This window comes from Nelumbo lutea, chromosome 4 (assembly GCF_056320005.1).
Source record: "Nelumbo lutea isolate HS-2025 chromosome 4, American lotus-T2T, whole genome shotgun sequence".
NCBI classification, from domain to species: Eukaryota; Viridiplantae; Streptophyta; class Magnoliopsida; order Proteales; family Nelumbonaceae; genus Nelumbo; species Nelumbo lutea.
Window position 1 is genome coordinate 47,443,806 of NC_142687.1, and position 26,237 is coordinate 47,470,042.

The 26,237-nt window shown below is 39.0% G+C and overlaps 1 protein-coding gene across 8 annotated transcripts in view; it reads left to right on the top strand.

Moving 5' to 3' along the window:
* LOC148855612 (uncharacterized) overlaps nucleotides 1–26,237 on the top strand; it is a 93,823-nt gene that overhangs the window by 31,301 nt on the left and 36,285 nt on the right. For 7 of the 8 annotated variants that reach the window (XM_088941635.1, XM_088941639.1, XM_088941633.1 and 4 more), the window contains 3 exons: nucleotides 1,278–1,817; nucleotides 3,375–4,013; nucleotides 4,088–4,415. In XM_088941635.1, coding sequence (XP_088797761.1) covers nucleotides 1,524–1,817; nucleotides 3,375–4,013; nucleotides 4,088–4,415 — 1,261 coding nt within the window. In that variant the 5' untranslated portion in view covers nucleotides 1,278–1,523. The remainder of the gene's footprint in view (nucleotides 1–1,277; nucleotides 1,818–3,374; nucleotides 4,014–4,087; nucleotides 4,416–26,237) is intronic. The other variant, XM_088941638.1, reaches the window with a different exon arrangement.

The window sequence follows — 26,237 nt, forward strand, 5'->3', positions numbered from 1 at the left end:
CCTTGAGTGTTTCTTGACTTTTCCTTGATTGAACTACACCTATTTTTGAATTTGACCTCTCTTTCATTAGTTCCTTTATTTTATGTTTTGACTTCATTTCTATCTTATTATCTGTTCAAAGCCTTTTTATTTCTTACTACTAAATTCTATCAATTAAACTCTATCTCAAAATTTTAATGGTACAAGAACGGATATTTTTAAAACAAACCCTAAAATGAGATCATTATTTTTGGTCCTGGTGGGAGGTCAGCGGTTTTACCATCTATATTGAATGGGCAAACTTGTGACAGCATAATTAAATAATAAAAATTTAAAAAGGGATAAAGTACAAAAAATTATCGATAAGTTGTAAACTTTTTAAAAAATTGGGCACATTTCTAATAGTTTATGTTATATTTTCTTCTTATGAAGGAGAACATGTGATAAATAATAACTTTTTTTTTAATGATGATAGAATGGAATATGAAAATATTAGAAAAAGAAGAGAATTAGTATCTAACCCATTTCCCGATGACCATGTCAATTTGATTAACTGGTTGGGTCATTGATGGGGTCAGATTGGTTAGCGGTTCAACTGGTCAAGTAATTGGGTTAGCAGTTGGGTAAAACATACCCAAGAATCTAGTTGGATGACAAGTTAATTAAGCTGACCATCCGGATGGTTGCTTGTCCTTGTTACGTGGGTTCGGACTAGGACAATGAAATTATTATTGTTGTTGTTATCTGAGATTGCCATGTGCAATGTAAGTGCACATTGTTTTAATCAAATGGTTGTCAGGAAGTAATATTGTATGGTGGAGAATGTTGGTTAGTCAAGAAGCAACCCACTGAGAAAATGAGTGTGGTAGAGATATGTATATTGAGATGGATCAGTGGAAAAACTAGAAAAGAGTGGAACAGAAATAAACACTTTTAATGGAAAGTAGCATACCTCTTTAGGTGATAATACGAGTGAAAGTAGATTAAGATGGTTTGGTGACATGGAAAGAAGACCATCTACAGCACTCGTAAAAGAAGTGATATGTTAGAAGATGAAGGGTCTAGAAGAGCTAGGGGAAGACCAAAAAGGGACATGGGTTGAAGTAGTAAGAAATGATTTATGGGCTCGCAAATTAAGAATGGGTATGGTACTGAATATAGTTGAGTTCACCTTGTTTCTTTTCTTGAATTTACTTGTATTCACTTCTCTTTGCCACATTGTCAATATTCTTTGTAGTAATGCTTCTGGTTGATTGATTTGACGATCCATATATCTAATACTTATCTTGATTTTGTAGGTGAAAGAAATTCCAACAAGATTTTCATCCATAAATCATTATCTAGAGTCGTTTCATTATCCCCTGGTTGAGGAGACAAGAGCGGAGCTGTGCTCATGTTTGGTTGCTATTGCTAGTGCTCCTTATGTGGGCATACATTTTAAGGAAGAAAATGATGTTTGGGAATTACAGTACGGTAGTGAACTGGGATTTTATTGTTCTGTCTCAGGGTCTGAGAAAAGGCTTTATGTCCCTGTAATTGGTGATATGATTCTTTTCTCTACTTCAGTGCCTGCAAATGTCTCAGAATTGATGTCAGGTTTATCAATTTCCCGTTTAGTGGTTGTTAGTGATGCTGGAAAAGGTGCCACTGGATACGTCAAAGCCAGGCTTGGTGTGCCTTGGAGCAATGGAACTAAATGCATTGGTAGTTCTTTTGTGGCAGTGTTCTTGATGAATGTTACAAACGCCAGCCATGTTTGGTATTCTTTGCAAGTGGATACTGGTGATTCATGTGCCAACTTAAACCTTTTGAAGAAGGCATTATGTTATGAGAATCTGGTAAATGTTTGTTTCCAATTTGTTGATAAAAACACCAACCTTCTTATCACATATTTTATTTATGTAGAATTTAGTTATTTATTTTTTTTCTTTCATAATCTTACTTAAATCATTCTTCCAGTTAACTCTTATCAGATCCACTGGTCTTACTTTTCTCTTTAATCCGTTTTATTGATTTTTAGATAAAACATAAAAACCTCCCTTGAGTTTTCTAACAATCATAAAAACCTCCCTTATGTTTTCACTTTAATAAAAACCTCCTCTATAATTTTGAAAAAAACATACAGTTACCTGCCTTCCATCATCGTTTGAGTTGAAAAATGATTATATAATACATTTATTTTTTGAAAATACCTTCTTTTCCCTTATATCTATCAACTTAAATATAAAATTACCAAAATACCCAAAACACTACTCATCTTCTTCGCCTAGTAAATGATAACCAGAGGTGGCGAAGAAAACCCAATAATAGGTCCTCCATCCTTCAATTCCCCGTCTCTCCACCTTTCTCTCTCCTCTCACTTTCTATTCTTTTCCAAACTACATTATATTATCCAAACCTTAAATAACAAACATACAAATCGAGAGTGATCTAACAAGTTCGAGACGAGTCTTAAGTAAAAAGGATGGGAAAAAACAAAATGTAGTGAACCAGCGAGTCTTAACTTAAATTTCTCATCTTGCGGAATCTCAACATTGCCATCAGTGATCTCCTTCTGCAGATCTTTCAGATTCTTACCATCGACCATACAACCGACGGAAACACTGGTGCTGAAATTTCCTTAGAGTTTTGGACAATTCTTTCGCCATTGATCTAGGCCTTGTAATCCTAGCAATCTTGATAACATCATCAACAGAAATTTTGCCTGGGTGCTTAATATTCTTGCGGTCCCGTTCAGTCTCTTTGAGGGCCTTGATAACAAGAGAGGCTGCCAACCTTCTTTCGTTCTGTACAGAGAGTTCCACAGCCATTCTTTCGTTGTCTCTTTGGCAATATCTTCTCTGACCTCCTTCGGAGAGAGGCCAGGTGGTCCAATCTTTGGAGCAAGTGAACTTGCCAAACCGACCTCACCACCAGTAACATGCTCATAGATGTTGGCGGCTCTGGTTTTCAGTTCTCGAGAAGAAAATGAACAGTGTTTTGGAGGGTATTTTAATATCTGAATTGATAGGCATAATGACAAAATAAGCATTTAAAAAAAATGAATACATTAGATCGGCATTTATCTCTAGGAAGGGTGGTAGTTGCTTGTTTTCTAGAAACTACAAGGGAGGTTATTGTTAAAATGAAAACATAGGGGAGGTTTTTATGATTGTCAGTAAATTCAGGGGATAGTTTTATATTTTAACCTTGACTTTTTTTTTTATACTGATGGTTTCTTTAAATTTCTATTTGGGAGACACACCTATTATGTTCAACATTTGAGGTCTCATGGTTCATCCACAGATATAACCCTTGATGGAGTGGAATCATGAGACCTGATTATTTTGCTGATTCCATATTGTTGGGATAAAGAACTGCTGAGTTGTATTGTTGACTTATATTTGTTGTTGCAGGTTGAGAAAGCATGCTCCTGTTCCTTTATGTTTGTTGAGGATTTTTTTGATGAGAAGTTACGTTTGAAGCTGCATTGCCTTGAGTTGAATGAGTCACAAGTCAGTACCATTCATTCTGTTATTTGTGCTATAAGGTGTAATCATTCATGTACTATACAAGAGATTTGTGGATTACCTGGCACAGGGAAGACTGAAGTTGTTTGCTTGATTTCGTTGATTGCCATGAGATTAAAATGTAAAGTACTTGTTTGTGCACCAAATTTATGTTCTCTTATGGAGATTGTTTCACGTTTCCGGAAGTTTGTTGGTGAATCTTCCAATATCTCTACTGCACATGGTATATCAGGATGTAACTTGACAGAATTTGTAGCATTTGTTGGTAAAAATAAGGAACAAGTGAACTTTACCGGTGACATTACTGATATTCATTTAAAGCAAGCCTGTCTTATTTTCTGCACAGCATCTACTTTATCCAGGTTGCATTTGTTGGGGCAAATCAGTTACTTGGATGTACTGGTTGTTGATAGAGCTGCTCAAATAAAAGAGTGTGAGTCAGTTGTTTCATTGCAGATTAAAGGCTTAAGACATGTTCTCCTTGCTGGAAATGATTACGAGTTACCATCTGCTGTTGTTAGCAAGGTAGGACTCTTGGCTCGTTCAGTTTTTCAAGTATATCTTCCACGTGTTAAATTGATTTTGATTTTGTTTGTCAGATTTCGGAAAGTGCTGGCTTTGGGAGAAGCCTTTTTAGAAGATTGGGATTTCTATGCCCTCCAAAACGACTTCTTGATATACAGTACAGGATGCATCCTTCTATAAGCTATTTCCCAAATGTGAAGTTTTTCAATGGACAAATTTTAAATGGTCAGAATGTTGTAGATAAAAGCTACGAGAAGCAATATCTCTTAGAGCACATCTATGGTTCATACTCGTTTCTAAATGTTGCTGATGGTAGAGAAGTTCCTGGTGAAAATGGTGATAACTGGAAAAATTTTGTGGAGGCAGCAGTCATCTGTAAGATTTTGATGAAAATTGATCAAGGCAAGTTATTCAGAGTTTTTAGTTTGTGATCAATTTTTTAAGTTCTCAGATATCTGCTTTTTTTGGGCATATTGGTAAATATAATAATAATAAAAAAACAAAATCAAAACCAGGGGGTGGCTTGACCCCAATCATCCATCAAACTAATATATGATGGTCCCATGAGAAGTCGGGAGATAGGTATTAGTCTTCTGCGTGCCAAAGATTTCCAAGCCAATCTGCTGCTTGGTTCCCTTCTCTCCATGTGCAATTACAAGTTTATAAAAAGTTGAATTTTAGCAATCTCTTCAATCATGTGGTAATCCTTTACGAAACTCTGGCATCTCTAGGGGGCATAGGGGGCATGATATCTTCTTTAAGCTTTCTCTTGCAACCTTTGAATTTCCTTGAATCATGATTTTCTGATCCCTTCTGGAGCTGAAGTTTTATGTGCTTTTTTGGTGGCCTGCATATCAGTTACAGTCATCGAGGATATTCCTGTCTTTCCTGCCTTTGCTACTTGGATTTTATGGTGGTTGTTTCTAGCCATATATCTGGCTAAAGGGGCTGTCTATTTTACCCATGCCCATTTTTCTCATTGCAGTTGATATTAGGTGCAAGATTGACATTTTAATATTCCATGGGGCCATACTGCTATATCAACTATTAGGGCTGGGTCCATTTCCCTGTTCTTTTAAAAGTTCTTATGTTCCTGTTTTTTGAAATAAACCAAAAAGGAGATGCAACCTTCCCCTAAAAATTCTGTACATGTTTATTCCTATTTAAATCTAGCATCCTTCTCCACCAAAGAATAAAAGTATTATCATCTCCTTCTGAGGTTTCTGCATACATAATGAACAATCAAGATCTGCAGTCGCTCCTCTGCATCTTCACAAAATCAACAGCCTTAATGTGGAGAAGTAATTGTTGATTGAGAAGCGTTGAAAATCCCACCTGCAATAATCTGAAATAAAAGAAAAGAAAAACAAGAGAGAAGAAGAATGAAGGATATGGAGGAGAGTAGTGATGGTGGAAGAAGATGGAAGAATGTCAAATAGAAGAGAGTAATTTGATCCACTCTTCAGCCCCAAACGATATCTTTTATTTTCTAACTGTAAAGATGAGGACAATTAAATGGTTACCCTAAGTAGGGAGGCCAGCAATAAAGATCAATAAAATTGGGAAAAACAGGCCCATAACTAAGGCCCACTACTAACAAACATCAGTCATAAACACAACTTAAAGGGAAAAAGAAACTAAGGTACATTTGGCCCATCATCGCATAACCTAAGAAACATAAAGAAACTAAGGCCCATTCGGCCCATCATCTACACTCTCCCTGAAGCTGAGCATAAATGTCAGTCATTGCCCAACCAGCTTACACAATGCAACACCCTTGGTCAAAACATCTGTTGACTGTAGCTCTGAGGCAATGAAAGGAAGGCAAACTACTCTTGAAGGTACCCATTTTCTTATAAAATGCTGGTCAACTTCAGTGTGCTTTGTCCTATCATGCTGAATTGGGTTGTAAGTTATGTTGATATGTTGGGCATGTCCTGGGATTTCAAATTTTTAATTTGGAAAACTTACTTTGATATGTATCTAGTAGTTCTTATTGCTGTTTGTATGTGGGTGATGCCCACCTGTTAGGTTGTGTGTAGTTACCTTTTGTCAGTGAAGGGGTATTTCGGTCTTTGTACCTGTTGAGAATGCTTATGTGTACTATTATGTTAGTTCGAGTGCCTCTTACTTAAATAAGGGCACTTATGTCTTTTTCAATTATATTAGTAATATAATAACAGGTATGGCCGAAACTAGGGTTGACTTTTCCCTAATTCGAATCAGACCTTTTCTCTTCTACTTCCTCTTTCTTCCTTCTTCTTTGCTCTCTTCCTTCTTGCTGTTACTTTATTTTTCAGCTAACAAACAAAACAGACTTCTAGGGTAGGCCGAACTTCAACATGGTATCAGAGCAACATTAAACAAATCAGACTTGCTAGAATTTTGTTTTCTGCGCATTCGAACTAGGGTTTCTCTTGGATTTCTTAGCCGTTGTTGGAGACTGGGAAAAGAGCTGAAAAGGAGTGATCGCCCTCTTCCTTTGGAGGTTTCTATGCCTCCGGTTGTGTCGTTGGTGATTGGTTGCTATGGTTTCTTAGCCCTCCCCTAATTAATGTAGGGTTGGTACATGTGGTGCAGTGGTGTTTCATTCCTTCGTGTGGTTGGCCTTCAGGCGATGAGGTAAGGAGATTTTTTTATGCATGTTTTCTGTTATGGAACACATGAGAGGTGTGGTATAGATCATATGATGGGTTTTCAGATTGCAGTACGCTAGGGTTTATACTCGTTTGTGTGTGATTCGAAGGGAAATAGTGTTTACTTAATGGTGAAACTTCTGGTAGCTGTGGAGTAGGGTTTGTAATGTTACAAGTGTGACTTTCAGCATTTATTATTGCTGAAATCAGTGTGCAGATTTCGGTGAAGTGTCTGTGTGCAGTGTGTAGTGTGTAGTGCTCAGGAGTTAGTGATAAGGGATTTCGGCAATGGCAGATAACAGTGATAGTAAACCTAGTGTGATGATATTACTGACTATTTGAATGTCCAAATGACCTTCATTCAACTGAATGGAGAGAATTATGTCCCTTGGGCCAAGTCTATAGAGGTTTTTTTGAAGGCGAAGAAGAAGGTAAAGCACCTAAGAGAGGAGAAACCCCCCACTAATTCTTAGAAGTACGAAGACTGGGAACAGGAAGATGCACATATCATCACATGGTTGTGGAACAGTATGGAACCCAGAATTAGTGTGAACTTCATGTTTCTTGACACAGCCAAAGAGGTGTGGGATCATGCTAAGAAATTGTATTCTGGTCAGGATAATACAACTAGTGTATATCAATTGTGTCAGGAATACTTCAATCTGCAACAGGGAAATCAGAGCCTTGAGGAGTAATATGCCAGTATGAGAAATATCGGTAATGAGTTAAATGTCTATTATCCTCTCATTTCTGATGTCAAAGTTCAACAGCAACAGAGAGAGCACTTGATGTGACTTGGTTTCTGGTGGGGCTGAAGTCTGAGTATGAACCAGTACGAGCCCAGATATTAGGAGGATTTGCCCTTCCATCTTTAGAGGTGGTGTTTGCTCGTCTTCGGAGGACTTCCATTGGATCTATGTAAAACTTTAATATCTCAGATAAACCAGCATTTGCAGTGTTGAGAGGTCGAGGTGGCAGAAGTGGGGCTCGAGGAGCCCAACCTGGCCGTGGTGGCAGTAGTGGTCCAGTGTATGGTCGGAGTGGTAGTGGTGGATCTACACATATCCGTAGTGGTGGTTGTACTGGAGGCAGAGATTCTGGGGGAGTTTGTGGTAGAGAACGTGGCTCGGGTCCACGGAGGTGTACTCATTGTGGTTTGGATGGATATACTATTAACTACTACTATGACTTACATGGTCCACCCTCGACGTGGGCCAACCATGCCATGACTAGTGACACCAGTTCCAACTTTAGACAAGAGAACCGGTCAGCTGACCAGATGCCTTCTACCCCTTCAGATGGTCCAGGCAAGGAGATGGTGAGTGTTTCTAGTGATGAGTATGAAAGCTTTGTTCAATCCACGTTGTAGCAGAACACTGCTACCTTTGCATACTCAGGTATGGCTTGTTTGGCATGCACACCCAACCCCTGGATTATTGACTCTGGAGCCTCCGATCACATGACGAGAACTCCAGGTGTGTTTTAATCTCTCACTCATTGCTCAACATCATAATCTGTTACCCTTGCTAATGGCTGCATATCATCTATCTGTGGTGTTGGTAATGTTGACCTAGACCCTGCATCTCTATCCTCTGTTTTATATGTACCTAAGCTTCCATTTAATCTTATGTCTGTTAGTAGGCTGATCAAGTCCCTTAATTGCTCCATTACATTTTACCCCTATATGTGTGTTTTTCAGGATCTCAAGACGGGGATGAAGATTAGTGGAGGGCATGAAGCCGGTGGACTGTATTATCTTGATGGTGGTGGAAGAACGTCAATGGCCCTTTAGTCATCTATTTATCCTCTCCAGTGGCATTGTAGATTTGGTCATTCTTCGCTGAAAGTGCTGAAGTCCTTGGTCCCTTCATTGAGTCAACTTTCTGTTCTACATTGTGAGTCATGTCAATTTGGGAAACACCATCGTGTCCCTTTAGTTCTAGGGTTGATAACCATGTGTCGAGTCCTTTTTCTTTAATTCATTCAAATATTTGGGGTCCTTATAAAGTGATGTCATACAATGGATACATATATTTTGTTATTTTTGTTGATGACTTTTAAAGAATGACGTGGCTCTATTTAATGAAAGGAATAAGTTAATTATTTGTCATCTTCTAGAAATTTTATGCTGAGATCCGCACTCAATTTGGTGTTCACATCAAAATTTTCCGTTCTAATAATGGCCGTGAACACTTGTCTTCATATTTTCAAAAATACTTAGACCAACATGGCATTAACCACCAAACTTCATGTACCTACACTCCACAACAAAATGGGGTTGCTGAGAGAAAGAACCGACATGTAGAAATGGCACGCTCACTCATGCACCACATGAATGTTCCCAAACCCTTTTGAAGTGATGCAATGTTCACTTCTTGTTTCTTAATTAATTGGATTCCACGTCTATTCTAGATGGTCGGTTCTCCTTTTAGTGTCTTGTTCCCCAACATGTCTCCATTTCCACTTTCTCCTCCGGTGTTTGGGTTTGTCTGTTTCGTCCATAATCTGGTTCCCGAGATTGACAAGTTAGATGCATGATCCCTTAAGTGTATCTTCCTTGGCTATTCCCGTACTCAGAAAGGGTACAAGTGTTACCATCACAGTTCTCTTCGTTCCTTGGTATGTGTTGATGTTACATTCTTCGAGTTTACTCCGTTCTTCATGGGGTCCGGTGATGCTGTTTCCTCCACATCACCTCCTCCTCTTCCCCTTCCTGTGGTTGATCCTCCTCCTTTGGTTCCAGTCGTGCCTCTGGTGCCACTGGTGCCTCCGGTGATGCTACATCCTTGCCTCCGGTGCCACCGTCCGTTGACTGTCCACCTATCCGTCACATGTATACACATCGCCCACCTGTACCGGCTGCGATTCCTCCGGCTTAATTACCGTCGATAGATCTAGCTATAGATCCGACACTAGCCTCCGGCCTTGATTTTCCTATTGCCTTACGGAAAGGTAAACGCACTAGCACCCTTCACCCTATTTCCAATTTTGTTTCACTTACTCTTCCCTCCGCCTCCCATTGCTAGTTCATCTCTTTGTTGTCCTCCGTGGTTGTTCCTAAGGATGTCCAGGAAGTCCTTACCTCTCTAGAGTGGTGTCGTGCTATGGAATAAGAGCTCTCTGCTCTCCATCATAATCACTTTTAGGACCTCACCACTCTTCCTCCTGGGAAGCAGGTTGTTGGTTGTGAGTGGTTGTATACCGTTAAGTATTTGCCAGATGGTCGTGTTGAGCGCCTAAAGGCGCGACTGGTTGCAAATGTGTACTCCCAAACCTATGGCATTGACTACATAGAGAAATTATCCCTAGTTGCTAAGATAGGATCAGTTCGTGTTGTCATCTCCCTTGCAGCTATGTATGATTGGCCTCTACATCAGCTAGATATCAAAAATGCCTTTTTGCATGGTGATTTGCTCGAGGAGGTCTACATGGAGCGACAACTAGGGTTTGTTGCTCAGGGGGAGGATGGTAAGGTATGTAGACTTAAGAAGGCTATATATGGACTTAAATAGTCCCCTCGAGCATGGTTTGGTAGGTTCAGTGAGGTGGTCAAGAAGTTTGGTATGAAACAGTGCCAAGTTGATCATTTTGTCTTTAGTCGTTAGTCTCCGGCAAGTAAAATACTATTCGTGGTGTATGTAGATGATATTGTTGTGACTGGGAATGATAAAATGGGCATTGATAGATTAAAGGCATTCCTACAGGAACACTTTCAGACTAAGGACCTTGGCAAATTGAAATACTTTTTGGGCATAGGGGTAGCAAGATCTAAGCATGTCATTAATTTGTGTCAAAGGAAATATGTGCTTGATTTACTAGAAGAAACAGGTTTGTTGGGTACTAAACAGACTGAGACACCTATGGAAACAAATACGAGGCTGAGCAGTGATATAGGTGAAGTATTTGAAGACCCTGGCAGATACCGACGACTTGTAGGCAAACTAAACTACATAACCATTATTCGGCCAGATATTTCATTTGCGGTTAGTGTGGTGAGTCAGTTCTTGCAAAAACATTTGGTCCAACATTGGAATGCAGTGCTAAGGATTGTGGGGTATTTGAAAGGAGCTCCTGGCCATGGTTTGCTGTACAAAAGTGGCGAAAAACTGGAAGTAGAAGGATACACTGATGCTGATTGGGCATGTTCTATGTCTGATAGATGGTCTACCACAGGCTATCGCACCTTTCTGGGGGGTAACCTGGTAACGTGGAAAAGTAAGATGCAAATAGTTGTGGCAAGTAGTGCAAAAGCTGAATATAGGGCCATGGCACATACTGCTTGTGAATTAGTGTGGCTAAGGAACCTTGTACAGGAGATAGGATATGACATCAATTCTCCACTGAAGCTCTATTGTGACAATCAGGCAGCGGTTCATATCTTTTCCAATTCGGTATTTCATGAAAGAACCAAGTACATTGAAGTTGATTGTCATTAGGTGTTGAATGGAGTGATAGAGACTGCATATGTTAATACGGGAGACCGGTTGGCAGATTTGTTTACAAAAGGTTCGAGTCGGGGGAGAGTGGACTACATATGTTACAAGCTGGGATTATATGATATATATACTCACCAGCTTGAGGGGGAGTGTTAGTGAAGGGGTATTTCGATCTTAGTTCGAGTGCCTCTTATTTAAATAAGGGCACTTATGTCTTTTCCAATTATATTAATAGTATAATAACAGGTCTGGCCAAAACTAGGGTTGACTTTTCCCTAATTCGAACCAGACCTTTTCTCTTCTTCTTCCTCTTTCTTCTTTCTTCTTTCTTCTTTCTTCTTTCCTCTCTTCCTCTTGCTGTTTATTTTATTTTTCAGCTAACAAACAAAACAGACTTGTAGGGCAGGCCGAACTTCAACACCATTCAAGTTAATGAAATTTTATTTTTACCATAAAAAGGACCATTACTAACACAACCCCTCAGGTTAGGGAGTATATATCGTATAACCCAACTTGCTTGTGATAAAAATCCGTCCTTGCCTTGCATGCCTTAGTGAATAGGTTAGCCAATTGATGTCTGACTTGACATAAGGAGTATCCACTTTACCACCTTGAACTTTCTCACTATTGTAATTCTAGTAGTATGTGCCACAGGGGCATTTCTTTCTGTCCTTATGATGAGCCATACTAATGCCCTAATATAAAAAAGAACTGAGTTTCAGCATCCTAGCTTTTTGAAGCCACTTTCTTTGTTTTTCTTTTTCTGTCTTCTTCCCTTCTCTTCTTGTTTCTACTTAGATAATATGGTATCATAACACTTTTTTGCTTGGGGATCACACAAAAGGAAGTTTGGAGTGCAAGAAATCTTTCTTCCACGTGTTTGTAGATCGTTGGATCCTTTTACTGCCAAATATGACTCTTGCATGCCAGTTATGATTGCATTTGGCTATTGCTGAATGTGTGTTTAGTATTTTTGATTGTTGCTTGAAGACTGTGTGACCATTGTTCGCAAAGTTGAAAGCTGTGGCCGAATCGGCTAGGTGTTTTAGGGTTTCCCTTGATAGTTTCCTTTTGTATCTGAAGGAATTTATTGTTCACTTTAATTTTTTTTTTGTAGACGTTTGTGCTTCTGGAACAGTTACAACCAAATTCTTTTTTGTTTTTGGAGTGTTTTCTTCTTTGAAAGTGAAGAATATCTGTAGAAGTTATCAACTATGGCTATTGAAGACTTGGCCACTTCTTGGATTTCTTCTTCATAGCCTATGCTGTGGTTGGGTGGACAGGTTGAAATTTTCCCCTTATTGTTGTTCATTCGAATTACATAGAATGGTCCAAGGGTATCACGTTGGTTATCATAGCTAGGGAAAGCTAGTTTCATCAATGGTGAGGTTAAAGAACCTAAGTATGGAATTGCGATGAGTGCTCTTAAGGGGAATGGTCCTAATAAAAAAGCACTAATTGCACATGGAAAGAAGTCTCACGTGCAATGAATGCTCCTTGGTGAGGTGCAGATGATTGCTCTTCTCATTTGTGTGTGTTTAAGCTTGTTTCTTTATATATTTTATATATGGATGTGTCCTTCAAGTGTGAGTTTTTCTGGCTTTCCTCTCCTCTAGGTGAGTAGAATAGAGGAGAAGAAGGTTCTACCTGTCCAATTTCCTTTTTTCACAAAGCTTGCTCCCTTTAATGTTTTGTTTTGTTTTGTTTTTTTGTTAAACTGTTGTCGGGAAGTGCATTGTTTTAAAACACAGAGGCGTGACACGAGGCATTCCACTACCTAGAGGCATGAGGTGTTGTTCAGAACATAAGAGGCATAAGCCTCCTTAAGAGGAGGGGGACGGGGGATGAGGAGGGAGGAGGAAGAAGATGAAGAAAAATCTCTTTTTTCTTTATTCTTAATAAAAATATTTTATATTAAGAAAAAATGAAGATGCAAAGCACTAGTTGAAAGGGGGTCTTGTTGTACTCAGGGCGTACGCCTCCCATGCCTTTTAAAACAATTGGGATAAAAGGATGTGGAGCAAACGGGCAACTTGAACTGTGCAGTCAACATCATTAGATTATTTATAGGCAGATCCCTCTTGGCTAGGTGCCTTTGTTCCCATTGATGTCCCTAATTGTATTTCAATTGATGATTATGTTGATGATGTTGACATTCCTTTTGCAAAAGGAAACGGTGTCGGGTCATGCCCTACTAAATATCCTAATGGTCATTACATATTCTATGAAAATCAAACCTTCCTTTTCTTCTTTGCTATGTACAATGTTTCTATTCCTTGAATTGTTGCAGAAGCTTTGTCACTTCTTAAATGGACAAACACAATTAAAGAAGAAATTAGTGCTATTCATAAAAATGGTATTTTGGAGTTGGTAGATCATCTTGATGGTAATGGTGTTAGATAGTTTTGCCCTTAGTTCTAATTAGATTGATGTATCTTTTGACATTTATTGTAAATGAATAAAGTACATAATTGATTTTTGTCATTGTGGTTTCTGTGTAATACCCTTAATATGGACATTTATGAGACTCGTGTTAGTTTAGAATCTTCACAACTATTGGATAGATCTGGGGAGATTTATTCTGTTAAGGCTGACACTAATGTACTGCCAAGTTGGTTAGGGTGGATTGTCTTAGCTATTAGGGTGAGACATGAGGTACATGTAGTGCGGGTTTTTTTGAAATCCTAAATTGGACCAAAATTTCAGTATTGCCCTGGACTTTGGAGATAGATGGGCAAATCTGGAATGTTAAACTGCAGATAAGGTAAGGGAATATCCTTATCATTTAAAGAGTCCAAATCGAAATAAAGACAATTGGTTGTAAATGGATCTATAAGAGGAAGAAGGGCTCTGATGGTAAAGTTGAGACCTACAAAGCTCGTCTTGTGGCGAAAGGGTACAATCAGAAAGGGGAAATCGATTGTGAGGAAACTTTTTCGCTTGTGGCAATGCTTAAATCCATTAGGATCTTGTTAGCTGTAGCAGCGTACTATGACTACGAGATTTGGCAAATGGATGTCAAAACCGGGTTACTGAATAGAGATCTTACTGAAGATATCTATATGCAGCAACAGCAAGGTTTCATAGCTGCAGGTCAGGAACACATGGTATGTAAACTTAACCGATCCATATATGGACTTAAGCAATCTTTTAGGAGTTGGAACATTCAGTTTGACTCTATCGTCAAACAATTTGACTTTGAGCAAAATCTGGATGAGCCATGTTTAGGAAGACCAGTGGGGATAAGGTTACGTTCTTGGTTTTGTATGTAGATGACATTCTACTCATAGGGAATGTTGTAAGAATGTTAATTACGGTGAAAGTGTGACTTTCACAGCAATTCTACTGCAAATTCCACAACCGAGGCTGAATACATTGCCGCAAGTGAAGCTGCCAAGGAAGCCGTTTGGATGAAGTTCATTTAGGAATTAGGAGTAGTTCCTCTCATCATTTCACCAATTCCATTGTTGTGTGACAACACTGGAGCCATTGCTCAGGCTAAGGAGCCATGAGCCCACTTTAAGTCGAAGCACATCGAGAGGAAGTACCATATATTGTGGGAGATAGTTGGAAGAGGGGACGCCCTGATTTAGAATGTAGCATCATCGGTAGTAGACCCATTAACTAAGCCACTGGCACGAAAAGTGTTTGAGAAACACGTGGAAGTATGGGACTCTGGCTTGTATCCGATTGGACTTAAGTGCAAGTGGGAGCTGTTAGATAGTTATGCCCTTAGCTCTAATCAGATTGATGTATCTTTTGACATTTATCGTAAATGAATAAAGTTCATAATTAATTCATGTCATTGTGGTGTGTTTTTGTGTAATATCCTTAAACTGGACACTTTTGAGACTCGTGTTAGTTTAGAATCTTCACAGTCGTTGGATAGATTTGGGGAGATTTATCCTGCCAAGGCTGACACTAATGTACCGTCAAGTTGGTTGGGGTGATTTGTCTCAGCTATCAGGGTGAGACTTGAGGTACATGTAGTGTGGGTTTTTTTGAAACCCTGAACCAGACCAAAATTCTAGTATTATCCTGGACATTGGAGATAGATGGGCAAAAGTAGAATGTTACACCCGACCCCTACACTCGATTATGGTACTGCATTAGGTGTCAGATTGGGATTTATTTGATATGCCAATCAGTGAGATCCTTAGAGGGGGTCAAAACCTGGGCATGTTGGGACAGACTGAGAATTCAAGTGGGTGATCATAGTGACAGGATCAACCCCTTTGTCAGACAAAGTGAATGATCGGGGAATGCACTTTCTAATGGAAAGATTTCAACCGTTGAAATTTGTTTTTGCAAAAATATATTTGGAGATATACATAGACATATATATATATATATATATATATTTGTGTGTGTGTGTGTGTGTGTGTGTGTGTGTGTGTGTGTGTGTGTGTGTATGCATGTATTATGGCAAAACGTTTGGAAAATGTTTTAATTCTCCGAATCCATGTGAGTAGAGAATGCAACACTGTTCTTTGTAGCCGAGGGAGAGGTTTAAGTATTTGATCATTATGGGTTGAGAGGTTTAAGTGTAAGAACATTGAGGGTATTAACTGATGGGATAATCTTGTATCCGCCCACGGTCCTTGGGTTTTCATAAGGTGGCTGGACCCAAAGACCATTTAGTGTAAATGTTGGGCCCATTAAGAGCTCATGGTAATGGAGTCAGGGGTTCACTGTGTCCTACAGTGAATTCGGCCAGGCCTTGTAACAAAGGCTGGGCTGAACCCATGTGGCTAATGTGTAGATCAATGTTTGAGTCCCATGCCATACAAAGAGAGCCAACTGGGTAGTAGGTTAAGAGGTTAAGTTGGCACATAAACTTAATGGGCCTAAAGCTCAATTTCAAAATGGGTTATTTAGGTTAGTTAAATAAGGGCGAATCTGGGTTTGGATCAGTAGATAAGAATAAGAGGATAAGTCTTATCCACTTAAAGAGTCGAGATCCAAATAAAGATTTGGATTAGGAAACTTCTAATTTGATTAGGATTAAGTTGATCGTAAACTACAGATAAGATAAGGGGTTATCCTTATTACTTAAAGAGTCCAGATCCAAATAAAGATTTGGATCGGGAAGCTCCTAATTAGATTAGGAGGTTGTCTCTTTAAGACTATAAATAAGAGAGCAAAGCGGACATGCAAAAGACACCAGACAAGACACAACAAATTGTAGAGTTCTTCCCTGTTTTGCCGCCCCTACCCAATTTGATCTCCACTTGTGGGAGTGATCAAGAATTATTCTTGATATTGCTTTTTGGCAGAAGAAGCAATTTGAAGTCATGTTCACCAGCCCTCTACTCCATTCTTGTTAAACAATTCGATTCTTGCTGAACAGTCGTTCTGTTGATCCTGCTTCACCTTACACTGTCATATTTAGTGGAAGCAGGTTTTGGTTTTCTCCTTGGGCGTGAACACCTCCATTGGGAGTTATTGCTACTCCGTATCAAGTATATTTTTCTCCTCCTTTTTGGTTTTAGATTTGGTCCGGTTTGGTTCAAGATTGATCATTGAAAATGCAGTTTTCTAAAATAGGGAAAGCGTTTCCAAGATGGGAGAGAGAGATTTTTGAAATTTTGCCCAACCTCCCTGCAGGGTTTGGCCATCCATATGATGGATCTCTCATCCCTTTCAAATGGACCAGTTGGGTGTAAATGGATGTTTCTTTTAGTGAAGCACAAAGTAGATGGGATGATGGAAAGATATAATGTTACATTGGTGGAAAAGGGGTATACATAGGTGTATGGAGTTGGTTATGTTAAGAGATTTGTTTTGGTGGCCAACATGAACTCCATCCGGATTCTTCTATCATTGGCTTTTAATTTAGATTGGGATATTCATCAATTAGATATAAAAAATGCCTTCTAAAATGGTGACCTACAAGAGGAAGTGTATATGATTTAGCCTCTCATATTCCAAGCTAAAGGTAGTGAGCATTAATTATGCAGTTTGTATGGGTTAAAGTAGTCGCCCAAAGCCTAGTTCTCCACGTTTCATCTAGCCTTACAATGGATGGGATTCAAGAAATTCTAGTTAGAGCACACCCTTTTTGTTATGAGGGATCAAGGGAAAGTTGCAACTTTAATAGTTTATGTTGATGACATTGTTATCATCGGAAGCTAGGACTTTGAGGTACAAATGTTGAAGGATTTAGGCACATAATTTGAACTAAAGGATCTAGGGCCCCTATATCATTGGAAGCTAGGACTTTGGAGCTTCTAAAACCTTCTCTTTTCTTCTCTCTTCTTCCCTTCTTCTCTTCTTGTTTTTACTTTGAGTCTAATTTTATGGTGTTTTGATTATCACAATAAAGATGCTTTGGGGATTGATATGGTAATCATATGTCTTTTAGTAGATGCTTTGTCCACATTTCACAAATAGTCGTTTTGATAATAAAATGAAAAAAAAAGAAAAATTATAAAAAGAAGAGAAGAAATTACAATTGGATGTGATGATTACTGAATAGTTCGCATTTGTTCAACGATAGTGTGGTTCATTGCCAAATACTCCACTTCTGCACTTGACTTGAGCAATGATGTTTTGTTTCTTACTCCTTTTAAGAGACAAGGTTCCTTCCAAGAAATATACAGTACCTTATTGTAGAGATCGAATCCAAAGGTGAACATGCCTACTTTGCATTAGAGAACACTTTGAGATATCACAGCACTTTGTAGATGGCTTCTAGACGAGGAGCTTTTGGAGAATACATAAATTTGCCAATGACACTAAATGCAAATGAAATGTTTGGCCTTGTAATAGTTAAATAGTTTAGTTTGCAACCAATCTCCTGTATTGACTTGGGTCATTATTCAACTCCTCTGATCAGAAACAACTTTTTTATTGGGATCCATTTGAGTTGTGATGGGTTTGGATCCGAACATCTCTGCTTCTATCTATATTTGGTTGTGACTGGATTAAATTTGAATTCTATTTGAGTACAGCCCTATCAGCACGGTTGTCAAGGCGTTTAGGTGATTCTGAGTGATATTTAGGTGCCTAGGCGATAATAGTTTTATAATATAAAGAACCAACTTTTCTCTAGTTCTTTAGTTTTATATCCCGTTCATCATGCATATTAATTGAAAAAAATAGCAATTCTCTTCATTTAAAAATATTAAATTTCATCAATTTCATTATTTTAAAAAAATATTACATCCACAATAAGTATTTAATGGAGCAATTTCATATAAAAAATTCAAGATGAAAGTAAAATAGGAAAAAAAGGATGCAGTTGCTGTTTTATTTAGTTTAAGAGAAAGTGAGTATAAAAAAGAAACCTTTGAACCCTCTCTATACTTGTATTCTTTCTTTCTTTCTTTTTCTCTCCTCAAAACCTTTTGATATTTTAATTTTTAATAGTAAAACATTAAAACAAAGTATAAATGATATGCAGTATACAATAGAATGTATTCACACATTAATAATATTTAGCAATATAAATGATATTGTAATAAGACGCCTGTCAAGGCATTTCCTAAGCGGGTGCCTAGTTGCTACAAGTCAAGGTGTTGGGTGAAGTGCCCAACCAAGGGTGCCTAGTCGACTAGGTGATGCCTTGACAACTAAGTCTATCAGTTACACAATGGCCAAGATTGAATAGCAGCAGCTGATAAAACAATATGGATTGAGTTCATCTTTGTCATGTGTTCAACAATGCCTACAACTGTACATAACTAAACCTGTATGTGTATAGCTTTAGCTACAAGCTGTGTGTTGTACCTGCCCACTATACATGAACTTAGCATTTATCTGTAAACAAAAGTTGGTATCCTAGGGGACTTTTTCCTCTAGGCAAGTTGACTAAGTGCTAGGCACTATTGCTCACTAGTGCATTAATTTCCTCTTGTATTTGTGCATATCTCATGGGTAGTTACAAAGCTTTTGTAGTACTATGAAGAATAGAGAAAAGAGAGCAAAGTAAAAATTCTATGGATGTCAGAATGAGGAATTCGAAACAATTCAGGAAAAGTAAAACTTATCACTAGGGTAGTTAGTGCTATGGTTGAACTTATGTATTGCTTTCCTGTGAGCAATGTGCAGATGTGAAACATCAAAGGAATCTTGAGAAACATATGGAATGAATGTGTCAATATTTGGATAATTTGTATTTGGTAAATCAAATCGATCAATGGAAATGCCAATAGAAGCCCCTAAATCTGACTCCTAATATAATATTGTAAAGTTTTTTGGATATCCAAAGATTATCAGCCATGTGTGGAGAGGAGTGATCTAGAAGAGGGATAAGAAATGAGACATAAGAAGATGAGAACCGCTCATCCATATAAGTCTCCCTCTCCTCCTAAAGAGAGGAAGTAGAAACGTAAGTGTTGGTTCGACTGTCTTAATTTGTATGTTTATCTTTGTTGGATCTTAAGTCATTAGTTATTGGGCCTAATCTTATTTAGTGTTTATTTGACTAGGTGCCCCATCACTAATCAGGGGCAGTCTGGTCTATTTATGTAACATTATGTAATGTTCTTATATATAATAGATTAGGGCTGGCTGAGAACAATTATGCCGCCCATCTCATATCTTCTTCTTCTTCTTCTCCTCTTATTCGACAACTCTATTTCAGCAAACATGGTATCAGAGCGCTAATCTTTCGACTGGTTATAGTAGCCGCCTCTTCTTCTACTCGCAGTTAACTCTCTCTCTTCTTTTTTTTGGTTTCTGCAAAGAAACCCTAGGGTTGGTTGTAGAACACAGCTGGACCTACATCTAGGGTTTCCCTTGGTTGTAGGGCCCAAGGGGAGTTAGACCCAGAGGCTGATGCCGTAATAGACGTAGTACAGCAGACTGTAACCATTCGGCTAAGATAGATCTGTGTAGAACAGATCTAGGAGGAAGGACTGGTCTCAGCAGTCCTAGAACTGTTCGTGGGTGAGGTTATAACCTGCGATAGCAGTGTTTAGCACACAGTAGAAGCCATCACAACAAGTTGCAGGCTGCGACAGCAATGATTAGAACATAGCAGAAGGTAGCACAACAAATTATAATCTGTGACTGCAGTTATTAGGGCACAATGTGCAGTGTAGTACTCGGTGTCTCAGCTCTGTATCGGGTTCTCAGGACTGAGTTTACAGTGCAACAAGTTCCGTAAGTGTGAAACAGTTCACTATATATTGTGTTTACAGTCTTGACATTTAGGAGTAGGAGAAGATGTCTTCCATATCCGGGGAGGTGTCTTCTAGAGATGTTAGGGCTTGTGGGAGGTCTCCTAATATGGAGAATCCAAATCTGCACAGCCTACAGATCACAAGTGTGTTGTTGGATGAGTACAATTTCAGAGAATGGTCTGTCTCAGCCATGCTTTTCATCACATCACGGGAACTCACTGGTTACTTGGACGGGCAGAAGAAGGAACCCGAAGGGGGGAGTGCTGAATATGCAGCTTGGCGCAAGGAGAATGCTACAGTTATGTCCTGGCTACTTGCCTCAATGACTCCAAGAGTAGCTAGGACTGTTCAACATTTCTCCACGGCTGCCAAGATATGGGAAAAAGTTTCTAAAACCTATGGGTAGAAAAAGAATAATGCCATAATTTACAGACTGAATCGAGACATTGCTGCCTTGAGGCAAGGAGATACAAGTGTTGCAACTTATTTTGCTACACTATAGGACTATGGGAAGAGTTAGATCATCACCTTATTTTTGATTGGGAGAATGCCAGAGACAAGGAAAAGCATGACAAACAAGTTGAAGAGGGTAGAGCATTTAAATTTCTGGCTGGCCTAGATCCTATATATGAGAGCATAAGGTCCCAAATTCTGGGAAGGGATGAAATGCTAGACTTACACCATGCTACTACCTTGTGAGGAATGAAGAGGTGAGAAGAAAAGAGATGCAGGTTGATACTCAAACTAAACTAGCTGAACAGTCTGTGGAACATTCGGCCCTAATCTCTACAAATCAAAGGGGAAACAAGCACTTTGACAAGAGACATCTGAAGTGCACCCACTGTGGAGGGGAAAGGCATGTGAAAGAGACCTATTGGGTTCTCCATCCGCATCTGAAGCCAGCTGCATTTAGGAAAGATAAGAAGCATCAGAAGGGTCAGTCTGCAAGTGTGAATCTGGCTACGGGTCACTGTGATGATGGCTCAAAACACTCATCCATAGTTACTTCCTCTTCCATGAGACAGACTACTTATTCCCTTGGAACTGGGTCCTTGGGTTTTACTGCCGATGAGGTAGAGGTACTTAGTAGGGCCCTAGCCAGGCTAAGGACCGATTCTCTTCCAATCTCCTCCTTTGCCAGATCAGGTATTGTCTCTGCCTTTAGTGCAATTAGTACTATTGATCCTGCCTCTTGGATTATTGATTCTGATGCAACTGACCACATGACACACATGTATTCTCTATTTTCTTCCTATCATTTAATGTCTGGCCAAGATAAAATGAGGGTTGCTGATGGTTCTTTCTCTACCATCTCTGGGAAAGGAGTGGTTGACCTAAGCAAGGACCTCTCACTCAAATCTGTCTTGCATGTTCCCAATCTTTCTTCAAATCTCTTATCTGTTTCAAAGCTTACCAAAAATTTGAATTGTAGCATAACCTTTTTTCCTACTCAATGTGTCTTTCAGGACAGATTGACATTAGCGAAGAGAACGATTGGGAGCGGTCATGAGTGTGGAGGTCTGTACTACCTTGATGCAGACATCAGTTCGGCCTTACAAACATCTACTACTAGTAGTCAGTTCATTGTGGAGTCAATAGCTAGGTTACACTTGTGGCATTCTAGGCTAGGTCATTTACCGTTTTCATCATTGGAAGTGTTGTTTCCAGAATTATTCAAAGGTGTTTCAAGTCAAGAGTTAGTTTGTAAAGTCTGTCAACTATCAAAGCAATGTAGAACAATTTATTCAAATTCGAATAATGAAATTCAAGCTTCTTTTGACTTAGTCCACTCTGTTTTATTGATCACTATTCTCGATTCACATGGATCTACTTATTAAAAGCACGAGAAGAAGTGCCGCGGGTAACCATGACATTTTGCAAAATGATTGAAACACAATTTGGCACGAAAATTGTTTATGTAGAATGCCATAAACAATTCTTTGAAAGGTCATTGAATCTGTTTATGGACGATGCCGAAATGATTCATCAGTCATCTTGTGCTAGTATCCCCCAACAGAATGGGGTTGCTGAGCGCAAGAATAAGCATCTATTGGAGACTGCTCGAGCCTTACTATTTCAGCACAAAGTTCCAAAAGACTAGTGGTCTCAAGCAATCCTTATTGCATCATATCTGATAAATCGAATGCCATCCAAGGTATTGGGTATGAAAAACTCATTTCTCTGTTCTTTGCCCTCATCTTCCTGACTTCTCTCTTCCACTGAGAGTCTTTGGTTGTGTATGCTTTATACATGTCAAGGATCCGAAGAAGATCAAATTGGATCATAGGGCTACAAAGGGTATCTTTTTGGGGTGCTCCCCTACTCAGATATGATCCAGTCACCAAGAAAAAATATGCCACAAAGGATGTGGTATTCTTTGAGTCTCAATCCTATTTTCATTCTTCCCAGAATCCTCTTCAGGGGGAGACTAGTGGGATGAAAGAGGATTCTTCTGTTCCCCCATTCTTGTACCTCTCTCTACCTCAGACCTTCCATCTTCTCCTTCCTGATCCACCAATTACTATTGATGTTGCAAATGTTACTGAAGACTTCAGCAGGCTACAAAGATATATCAGAATCACCTACAACAGTAGGAAGAAGGGCCCTCTAACTCATGACAGCAACCAATTGGACTCGGATCAACCTGTCTCAGAAAGTCAAGGTAATCCTATCAGTTCCACTGACTTGGATCTTCCTATTACCCTTCGTAAGTCTACCTGTTCTTGTACTATCAGACACCCCATTGCTGATTTTGTGTCTTACTCACATTTGTCTCCTCGTTAATGTTCTTTTATGTCTGCTCTCTCTTTTGTGCATGTTCCTATCAGGTATTCTGGGGCAGTATCTGACCCAAAATGGAAAGAGGCTATGGACGAAGAAATGAAGGCCCTAATGAAAGTAGGGACTTGGGAATTAGTGGATCTACCAGAAGGGAAAGGCACTGTTGGATGCAAGTGGGTGTTCACTGTGAAGCATAGGGAGGACAGGTCCATTGAAAGGTACAATGCTAGACTGGTAGCAAAAGGGTTTATTCAAAAAGAAGGGATTGACTACAAAGTAAACTTTGCTCCGGTGGGAAAACTCCACATAATCCGAGTTCTATTATCATTAGCTGCAAATTTCTCATGGGAGCTACATCAGTTGGACGTGAAGAATGCTTTCTTAAATGGTGACCTGCATGAAGAGGTATTCATGGATCCTTTACCAAGTTATGGGTTTGGCAAGAAGGTATGTAGACTGAGAAAAGCCTTATACGGCCTTAAGCAGTTCCCTCGAGCTTGGTTTGAGAAGCTATGTGGGGCCATGAAGAAAGGGGGTTACACTCAAAGTGGGGCAGATCATACCCTATTCATAAGGAAGAGAAATGGCAAACTTACAACACTTATTGTCTATGTGGATAATATGGTAATTACAGGGGATGATCAGGAAGAGATTAAAAGGCTAAAGGAGGTCTTGGCTGCTGAATTTGAGATCAAAGACCTGGGCCAACTGAGAAACTTTCTTGGGATTGAAGTTGCAAGATACAAAGAGGGCATCTATATATGTCAGCGGAAATACATCCTTGATCTTTTTCAAGAGACAGGCATGATGGGGTGTAGGCCAATAGATACACCAATAGAACAGAATCATGGTCTACAGGAGTCAGTAGGAGAGGACTACCTTGATAAGGAAAGATACTAAAAGCTGGTGGGGAAGTTGATTTACCTGTCCGTCACTCGCCCTTACATTGCTTATGCTGTACATGTTGTCAGTCAGTTCATGCACACTCCTAAAATCCCTCACATGAAAGCTGTGGAAAGGATCCTCAGATATTTGAAGTCTTGCCCGGGGAAAGGGATTCTGTTCAGGAAAAACAGTAAAATTGAAGTTGTAGGATATACTGATGTAGATTGGGCTGGCTTTATTGGGGATAGGGAGTCTACTTCTGGGTACTGCACCTTTGTTGGAGGAAATTTAGTTAGATGGAGGAATAAAAAACAGAATGTGATTGCTAGATCTAGTGCAGAGGCCGAATATCAAGCTATGGCTCATGGTGTTGCTGAACTTTTATGGCTTAAGATTCTGCTTGGTGAACTTGGAATAAAGATTGAGTGTCCTCTCAGGTTGTACTGTGACAACAAGGCTGCCATTAACATTGCAAATAACCCAATGCATCATGATAGAACGAAACATATTGAGATAGACCGTCACTTTGTTAGAGAAAGAATCGTCTAAGGAGAACTCTGCATCCCTTAAACTCCCTCCGAGATGCAGATTGTAGATGTTCTAACTAAAGGGCTAGCTATAGTGAAATTCTTGGACTTACTTGGCAAGCTAAACATGATTGACATCCATGCTTGGCTTGAGGAGTGTTGGTTCGGCTATCTTAATTTGTATGTTTATTTTTGTTGGATCTTAAGTCATTAGTTATTGGGCCTAATCTTATTTAGTGTTTATTTGACTAGGTGTCCCATCACTAATAAGGGGCATTCTGGTCTATTTATGTAACATTATGTAATGTTTTTATATATAATAGATTAGGGCTGGCTGAGAACAATTCTGCCGCCCATCTCATATCTTCTTCTTCTTCTCCTCTTATTTGACAGCTCAATTTCAGCAAACAGTAAGGTTGTGATTCAAAGATGAGAAGTCTCCATACGAGATATTTGTACCAGTCATAGAAAGATGAGAAGTCTCTATACGAGTCTCTAATACATGAATGATGCTCAAGGTGCGCCAAGTCTTATGTCCTATTGATTATGTGGTCCTTTTATGGTAGTTTATAAATGTTTATTGTTCTAGGGGTAGTTTTTGTCTTTTTACTCTCCTTTTATGTTCCACCTTTTTGTATCAGTGAAATGGCCTGCCACCCACTATTCTATTGGAGCCTTTTTCATGTCTCTCTCTTCCTTTCTCTTAACCTATGTTCTTGATTGAACTGACTGGGCCCTCTCGACTTCTTCCCCATCTTTCTTCTTATTTGATTGATGCCATCTTCAACAAGGAAGTTGTCAACATTGCCATAATCATGCTCAACACGAGGAAACCGAGCATGTCGCAGTTGATGAAAACTTTATTAGGGAGTGGGTTGAGATGGGAGACATTTCTACCCCTTTCATTACTTCCTCAGATCAATTGTTCGTTGTTCTCAGAAAAGGTGTAGGTGCTCCAAGACATATTGATCTTTGTAACAAATTAGGAATGATTGCCATGTATGACCCAACTTGATAGAGAGTGTTGATTATATGTCCTATTTTGGTAGTTTTTAAATGTTTTTTTTGTTCTAGGGACATTTCTATCTTTTTGCCCCCTTTAATGTTCTGCCTTCTTATGTCAATGGAAGGGGAGTGCTTTTTACATCTCTCTCTTCCTCTATTTTTTCTTAAGCTTTCTACTCAAAAAACATGTCTAGGATCAATGGGAGTATTAGGTGGCCTTACTCCTAACTTCCTTGTGTCCTTCAGTTTGGCGGATACTTCCTCTCTGAGATATAGGTATCGAGTCTGGATCTAGTTTACCTCAATTCCAAGAAAGTGTCGTAGCTCCCCTAGATCCTTGATTTCAAATTTTGAGGCTAAGAACTACTTAAGCTAAGAAATTCCACCTGTTTATTACTTTTCACCACAATATTATTGTGATAGAACAAGAATTGGAAGAAATTGATGTCTTTCAATTCAGAAAATAGTACATTTATATACAGCCTTGTAGATACTAAAACGGAAGAAAATCATACAGCATTGTAGATGCAAAAAAGGAAGAAAATCATACAGCATTGCAGATACAAAAAAGGAAGAAAATCATACAGCCTTGTAGATACTAAAATAGGAAGAAAATCAAAGAAAGAATAATTCCTATAATCATGCTATTCCTAGTTGGGCTAATACTACATATTTACAGCCTTTAATTTCGTAACAAATATAAGAAATCCGAGCTCCATTAAGAGCTTTTGTAAAGATATCTCCTAACTTCTCTCCAGTCTTCACATATGTTGTAGAGATCAAGTTTTGTTGAATTTTCTCACGAACGAAATGACATTCTATCTCA